General features: G+C 36.4%; 1 protein-coding gene across 1 annotated transcript in view; it reads right to left on the reverse strand.

The window, feature by feature from the left end:
* Positions 1-8,573, reverse strand: part of TRAPPC12 (trafficking protein particle complex 12) — a 47,866-nt gene that overhangs the window by 18,800 nt on the left and 20,493 nt on the right. The window contains exon 6 of the mRNA XM_027896243.1: positions 6,047-6,159. Coding sequence (XP_027752044.1) covers positions 6,047-6,159 — 113 coding nt within the window. The remainder of the gene's footprint in view (positions 1-6,046; positions 6,160-8,573) is intronic.

The following is an 8,573-nucleotide window of genomic DNA, read 5'->3' on the forward strand; positions in this document are numbered from 1 at the left end:
CAAAATATGCATGTAAGGCTTCATTTGAAATGCAAGTCAACTCTGCTTTTCTAAATGCCATTACAGTTTCTCCAAATTTGTTTTCCAGTTCCCACAGATCACCCCACCTTTCCTGTTACAGATCTATAATTTCGGTTGTAGAACAATGCTTGAGATTTCCTTTAAAAAAAATTAAGGTCACTTGCTCTTTAACCAGCTGCTGTGGTCAGCTGGTGAGGGGAAATACAGGGTACTGCCTCTTCTGGGGACTGACCGCACTTCCATACAGAGAGCTTTCAACTTCTGTCAGTATAAAAAGTAATTGTCTTTTCCTACACCAACAAAGCATTCCTATTGTGCTCAGTGCTTCGTAAGGGGACACTTAAAAATCAGTGCAGGAAATCCTCCAAAACAAAGGCAGGTAGAATTAATCTGGCCTCAGAAAATGTGTTGGTGCCTTCTACAGCCAATGAAGATAACCAGTACCACCAGAATGCTAGTTCATGCCACCAATTTTAGGCATCTTAAGCTGGAAGATATTACTCTATGAGATATCAAGCTCTTTTCACAGACTAGAATAAAATCTTGAAGTTAGTGCCATAAATTTAGCTACAAGGAACTAAGGAGCAAGGAGGGACATGCAATGAAGCAGAGCAGTTACCACCTGCCAGCTGAGCCAGGCTAATAAGAATTTTTAGCCCATGACAAACACCAGGTAGTATGATTTACTGTAAACTTTGTTCACAAAGGGCTGACTGAGCTGCCTTATCTCAGATTTTGAGAGACTATGAGCATATACCATTAGATACTGCAGCTTCACTGATAGGTGGCAATTTATGAGATGGCAGTAGCATTGCTGCAAGACTGACTCTCAAAAGCAGTGTAGCCACCTAGAAATCACTTAGAAACAAAAGGGCCACATTTCAGAGTTAAATGCCTAGTGTATAATAAGGCACCTTGTCAGAGAAAAAGATTTCTTCTCTCCCAGAAATCCAAACCACTTTATAATCTATTTTCTGTGGTCTAAACCCCATGATCTTTCTCCTTTCCTACAAAATACCTAGTGATCGCTTCTCAGTCTCAATAAGGCTCAAAGTTCCTACTACTGAAATGGTATAAACATAACAAAGGGCCTTCACTGAGGAGACAGGCTGTCCTGTTTAAAAAGACGAGTTTCTCTGAAAATGTGCTCACTAACATAATCAAAAAGGAAAGAATTAGATATTAGCATAAAATTAGAGTATTGCATTAACCATTCTGTGACATTACTTGGGGATATCTAGCCCTCACTTCAACTTAACGTAATTAAAACAGAGCTTGGTGATGATTTGAGGCTAATTGTTTTATTCCCTAGGTTTACCGCTTTTGCCCTTCTTAAGTATAAGAACATCATCTGCAGTTTTCCAGTATATGGGCATTTCCCCAGTTTTTCAAGAATTGTTTAACAGTAACATTAATGATTCCAACAGTTCCTCAGTGTAAGCTATTGGGGTTAGTTGATATGAAATATTTAGCTGATAAACTATATTATAACATTATCATATGAGATAGCTCTAACCAACCCTGCTCCTATTATAAAAAAAAATATGATTGAACACTTCTATAATTTACCTCAACAGTTTTACATATGACCTGTGCTTTTTATTGTTTTGAATATTTATAAATGCACAATCCTTATTTCACTGGCTAATATTACTTCATTGAGTCTTCTGTTTCATTCCCTATCCATTGCCTGTATGCTGGAATTACTAATCTATTCATACCACCATTTGCATCTCTAGTATCTATTCTTATGTATCTCTTGTTAATACCTTATTCCTTCTCCCATAACTTTTGATCAGGACTAGCTTTTTAGTCAGAATAGCCTTTTTTGGTGCTTCTGGAATGGTGGCTTTTTGGGTAATCAGACTGGTACACAGATCATCGTAGTTTCTTCAAACTTACCAAACAAGGTGTCAAGACAAATACCCTCTAGACTTAAATAACATATGACAAACAGAATCCTTATGTCACCTAAGAAACCGAGACAGATCTGGAAGCTGAATGAAAATGAAACCCCAGAATAATCAGTAGCTAAGAGACTGAAAAGTTCACTGATTTAGAAGTAAAATGGAAGATTAGGAGATATGAAGAGTGTGTATGGAAGGGCCAGAGAGGAACATAATTCCTCATGAATGAGAGTGGTGGAACTACAGAGTGTCTGATGGACAAATGGCACAACGTATTTTTGACAAGTTTTGCAGAGCTAACAATTGGCAGACGCTTTTTTAGGAAGCAGAACTGTTAACCCATTTACCACTGCTCCACTCACCTGGTAAAACAGCCCAATATGGCTCTGGCACTTGAAGGACTACAGTTTAAAAGTGAAATACATTATATTATGAGATATGAGTATTTCCAGAAGCTCTCCCTCAAACATCTAGGAAGCATTGGCACAAACAAGGGAGGGGTTTGGATTAAGCCCAACTGTTGTTCTTTTCACATTTAGGTCTCCAGGAAAGCATTTTGTAGCATGTCCTCAGTATTATTAGCACTAAAGTGATTATGCCTATGTTTTTAAATGAACACTTGAAAAGAACAAACCCTTTTGTGATTTAAATTACTATTGTTACTCTTACTGCCTGGCTGTTCAGAGACCATTTATTTCAAGGCAGACTTACAGGGGCAACAACTCACTGAGGCAGTTCATGTTGGGAAGACCTGCAATAACACAGAGGCAGTAACAATTTCATGGGATTCCTCCCCCAAGCTATAACACCCACTTGGCACTTCAGATAATTTCTTTCCCAAATGTTGTACCTATAGACAAAGATGTAAAATCTCTAAGCAGATCTTGATTAGAAATTTGCAGGAATACTGGAAAAAGTAAAAACATCATTGCAGGAAAATACGTATGTGGAAAAATATATACATGGAAAATGAAAATATCATTTTTGCACCCAACCTCCAATCCTGCTTTCAGGTACCAGAAGTATGTAAGTAGATGGGGGCTGAAATGACCAAGTAACCAAAATAAATATGATTACATCTTTACTGAAATAACTAATCTAAAGCTGACAAGTGTCTGTAGAATATTTACAATAAAAAGCAAGAAGGAATTTAGCAGATTAAAAGCAAGTATCAGATAGGAAGAAATCCCATAGTTATATTAAGGAACAGACACAAAATATAAAGACAAATTTTCTTATGATCAGAATGCATTAGCATTACTCTGGAATAGCCTCCCAGGGGATGTGGCCTCAGCTCCATGGCTGACTCATTAAAATCGAGAAAACAACCTTGCATTGCAAAGAGACAGACTAGGTGAGCTAATAGGTCTTTTCTTTCTTCTAGCTTTTATGACTCCAAGATCATCTCATTTACATAATGACTATTCCTATGCCCTTCTGTAAATACAGATGACCAAAGATTATTTTTCCTCTTTTTAAAATAGGGAAGTAAAACACTAGAGGCTTTTGGTTGAAAGCTCCCCAATTAATTCTGTTATAACCCAAATGGTTCCCAAGTGTCACATAGAAATATTAAGAATAATGAGTGTACATTCTTTACGTTATTTTCTTGGTTTTGCCTTGGGTTTTTATAAGTATTATAAATGTTATTCTTGAATGGTCCGATTGAGATTGAGATTGTTGGACAAATAGTGTTCCATACAAAAATCAAAACATTTATATATACAATGTTTTTTGTCAGTCAACCTTAACTTCAAATGGTTAAATTATCACCAATTTACAACTGCCTTTTAAAACCAGTTATGTATACAAGTTGTCCTTTTTCATACTCTTGTTGTCTTTGAATTGCTCCAAAAGACAAGGTATTTAATAGAATGCAAACCAATGAGGTGTCTAGAATAATGGATCAGAAATATTTCTCTGAGATGGATGGTATGTTTTATTTTTTTGTAGTTGTGTACTGCACTTTAAAAAGGAGCATCTATCAGCAGAGACAATGGCTTGTCCTGGCTACTGTATCCTAATTCTAGTGGAAGGTGTCAGAACCAAAGGGAGATCTTTCCTTTTACTGCTGCAATTGAACACATCACCCTGGGAGAAACCTTGCAAACTCAGACACAGGAAGACAAAGAGGTGATGGTCTGTGAACCAACATCAAGTACAAAGAACAGGGGACTACTCAGAAGAGCTTGTGGAAGACATAGTCAGACTCAAAAAGTTTTCCCCAAGGGCACAAGGGATAATTTGTAGTGACCTAGGTAACTAGCAGTTGATGGAGTGAGAAAATGAGTAAACAGACTTGTCTTCAAGAAATTAACAGGCATGGAGATATGTATATAATAATTTGTAACTTTCCTTTACTTCTATTTCATCTTCTCCAGCATATCTAATTTCCCTTACTTAAACCAATAATCAGCCTAGCTCATGTTCAAACAAAATCTTGTATTATAGTTTAAAAGCTTCCTTGGTACACTGGGTAGGCTCTAAGGATATACACTTAAGGAAAAGAGCAGACGCAGACAGTGCAAGGCAGTAGATGACTTAAAGGTCTTACAAAGGAGTGGGGAGGGAGTTAATTTCCTTTCCTTTCACTCCTCTTATTTACCAAGAATCTCTAATCTATGGAGAATCATGGCTGATCACACTGTAACTGAGATGTGGCCATTTCCATAAAGTTTGCCAGATGGCTGATGAGCACCTTTGCTCAGCAGTTGCTCCCTCTTTCACATTCATACAGTTTTCTCTCTTTGTTACAAGATGAAGGAACTTATGAACAAGTTCAGTTTTTGGTATCTAGTAGAACCTTCATGACTGAAGGCAGACAATGCAGCACTTAATACCAGATCACATAAAACAAAGATACAAGACAGCTGATCTGCTCCAGACCAGGGTAGGCAAATGTTAGTTTGTAGAAGCACCACGAAATCCCGCAACAGAGGCATACAGCATTTCCTAGAAGAACAGAATTACTTCAAACTGAGGACTGTTTATAAGGAAAAGGGCTGTAGAGGACAGCTTGCCAGGAATATTATTAGATGAGATGGTCATCAACAGGTAACGGTATTCGTGCAGTGCTAAGAAGTGGCACTTCTTGGCCAAACTGAGACATCTCTCACCCATTTCCAAATCAATTCTTTCAAACTTTGTAACAAATACCACATTCACTTCTTATTACCTAAACCATTCATTTTCCCCCTCGTAATACAAAAAACTCGACTTTTTACTGTAAACATTTGGTTATCCTAGCAATTACTGGGCTAGAAGCAAGTTGATTTCATATATGTAAGGCCATATAGCTATACAATTGGCAATTACCATTTCCCTTCACTTCTCTTATCCAAGTTATTTAAGGAGTAAATATAGGAAACTTCCATGGAATATTGAAAATAAATTGCATATATTTATTTTATATAGTTTTGAACTTTCAAGTGTCACAAATAAAGCAATAATGTTGCATTTCTTCTAGAGTTTATCAAATGGTAACAATGCATAATCACTGGTGCATTAGACTGCCTGGAAAAGATGTAAAAATCATTTAAGGACAAATCCTTACTGTCAGCATTTTGGTTTTAGTGGAAAAAGTTTGTGCTCACAACCCCATCACTCCAATTTCAGCACCAACAAATCCCATGTTATAATTCAGGCCATAATTTTGTATTATACTACCTGACAAAAGAAACTAACCCCCCCAAAACAAATTCAGATGGTTGTACTTATATTCCCAAATGACTGTTGTTTCCAAAACCAGCTATTTGGACTATTTCTGAAAAATCCAGACTATTTCCAAAGGATCAAGGTCATTAACAACTGTTTTCAGCTGAGTGAAGGAAAGAAATCTCCCCTACTCGCCCTTAAACACATCTGCTCACCGTCCTCCACGTCTCACCTGGCAAAAGCACAAAAGTTGTCCCCTATTCTACACATTTGAGTCAGAGCTACCACAGAGGTGAGAAGGATGTCTCTTGAAAGAGGCACTTCATTACTTTTAATAGCAAGCTCCGTATTTGCATCAAGATTGGAATAAAACAAGTCATCATTGAAACTTAATGTTCTTTACAAGGACAATAAAATTTATTTCTTAAACATTAAGAAATGTTAGTGCAGAGAGATGATGTTACCTTGGCGCAGATTATCTTCATACTATGAAGTCTGTCAAGTGATTCTTGAGGATTACCAAGGTACTGAGGAAGTTCAGCATGTAAGATCCGCATGGAGAAAGGAACCATGGAACCTAGAAACACAATTAATTTTGTTAAGTGTGTTTGTCATAATGATCAGTTTGTGATTTGCCTACATTAAACAAGATACGTCTCACTAGTGTATGTCATAAAGTCCATTTTGCCTATCTATCTTTTTCTTCTCCTGATGAAAGATGTGAAAGATGAGAAAATAGGAAAACTTTCTCATATTATGTGACATGTTGTAAAATGTTTTAAATAGGCAAACAAATGTAACCACAATCATGAAGGCAAGAAGAAGGTGCACCCCTACTTCAGATTTTCAAAAACAAGCTCTGCACAGAAGTACAATGCTTCGTTAAATTCATTTTTAATTTTCATTTTTATAAATGAATTAAAATAAAGGCTAAAAAATTGAAGTTTATACAACATTACTACTAACATTTAATAATTATACATATTTTACAATCAATGAAGAAGAAATAAGATGAAATTACTAGCCTTAAAAGTACACTTGTGAATGAGCTATATAATCAGGACATACAAAATCACTTGGCATATTTTTGTGTATTTTCTGGTTCATTCAAAAATCAAAGAATAGGGAAAGAATTTTAGGCAATATGTGGGGAGAAAAATGTCTTTATTTTCACATTACTTTACTTTAAACTTTATTCTTATTACAACATTTACCAAAGACCCAATTTTTTGAATTTATCAGCATCCTGGCTGACCTCAAGGGCAGTCAGGAGCTTAACAGAACTCTAGTGTGTGCAACACCTTGCTTTCAGACAAGTGCATAATCCTGATACACAGACAACAATACTGAACATAAACTGAACTACTGAAACCAAATCAGACCTGGAAAAAGGAGAAATAGGCCTTGCAAAATACTTTGCTACAGTTCTAATATTTTAATATATGTATATATATTTGCTTACTTTAGACATATTCTAAGGGGATTTCCCTTTGGAATCACCTCTTGCCTCATCTTTTCTCAAAACCAGGACTCAGGCACTTTCTAAAAGGATTTTTGCAGCTGTTCTTAACAGGCTTATATGTCAAAGAGGTAAATGCTAATATAGAATGAGTCACTGCCTCTAGACATTTTTTTAAAGGTTGACAAAATTTTAATCACAAAACTCACTAATTATGACCTTCAGAGTAAGCCACTTACATCTACATAAATTCTCTTTTCCCAATGCTAACTATTCCCCATGGATTCTGTGACTGCTCTGTTCCTGTAATGGACGAACACATCACTTTTATGCATCATCATATGAGGAACAGACATTAGGAAAACAAAACTGCCTTAAAATTCTATTAAGAGAAGTGTAAAAGTTTACTCAATCAGTAACAAAAGATATGAAATATTTTGTGTACGTATCCTGTCTAGTGCATAACGACACAACTGAAGATACAGTCTAGGGGGTCAACAACAATGAAAAGCAAGGTGAAAATAATTTAAGAGTAAGTTCCGTGCCAGAACACCACAGAAAAATTGCTTTGTAGACACCTTGTGAGCTGTACTGTGACCAAATGTGAACTCCAGCTGGTTGTATGTCTACCACCCCTGGGGCGACCAAGTTGCAACTCCACCATCCAACAGCAATCCTGCCAAAAAAACCCTGCCTAAAACCAGCTAGCTTGGTACTGTTCTTTTGGAGAAAGTAGTCTTAAATTACTGTTGATGAACATTCCGCTGCACTCAATGGGATTAGTGAGGTAAAGGTAAAAAAAAAAAGGAATCTAGAGTTTTAGCAGTATTTTTGTTAATGACCATGTTGCACCACTGCCTATTCTGAACAAGTTTGTATCATTACATCCTCTTGTAAAACACAGCAAAACATCAACTCAATGAACAATCATACAGAAAATCTGGATTGGTACCAGAACAGCTCAGTGTACAGGTACATGACAGCTATTTAATGAAATAGAGATGAAACATCTCACATAAATTTTTAAAAAATTTATATAATGTTCTGTATAACACTTTTTTGGGATTGCATATTTTGTAAAGTGTGGATCTTATGTATTGCTGAATGAAGTCACACTACTAAGATCCATGCCAGGGGAAAGAAGAACCCATTACCAATCTACATCATCAGAAGTAGTGTCAGAGGATGTCAGAATGATGAATGCAACTCCAGGTCAACTTAGACTCCATAAGATTCTGATTTATTTCCTATCACAACTAAGACCTCAGTTGTAACAGGCATTTAGAACCATATTACTTCAAAATATACTCTACTGATATATTATTTCTCAACCACTTAGTATTTCCTTCATAGTTCATGACCAGAAAGCATTCCATTGTGATCCTCAGTGTTATATCAAGTCTGACGAGCGATTTCTCAAACAAAACCAGAAGGAAGCTGGCCCAGGGTGTAAGGTTAGTCAGAGGAAAGACCTGTCAAACCAGAATTTGTATTATAATTTCATGCAGGAGGATCTAAAACTCTAGCATCTA

The sequence above is a fragment of the Empidonax traillii genome, unplaced genomic scaffold (assembly GCF_003031625.1).
Source record: "Empidonax traillii isolate 1590-97213 ecotype Southwest subspecies unplaced genomic scaffold, ASM303162v1 scaffold488:size1064334, whole genome shotgun sequence".
Classification (NCBI taxonomy): Eukaryota; Metazoa; Chordata; class Aves; order Passeriformes; family Tyrannidae; genus Empidonax; species Empidonax traillii.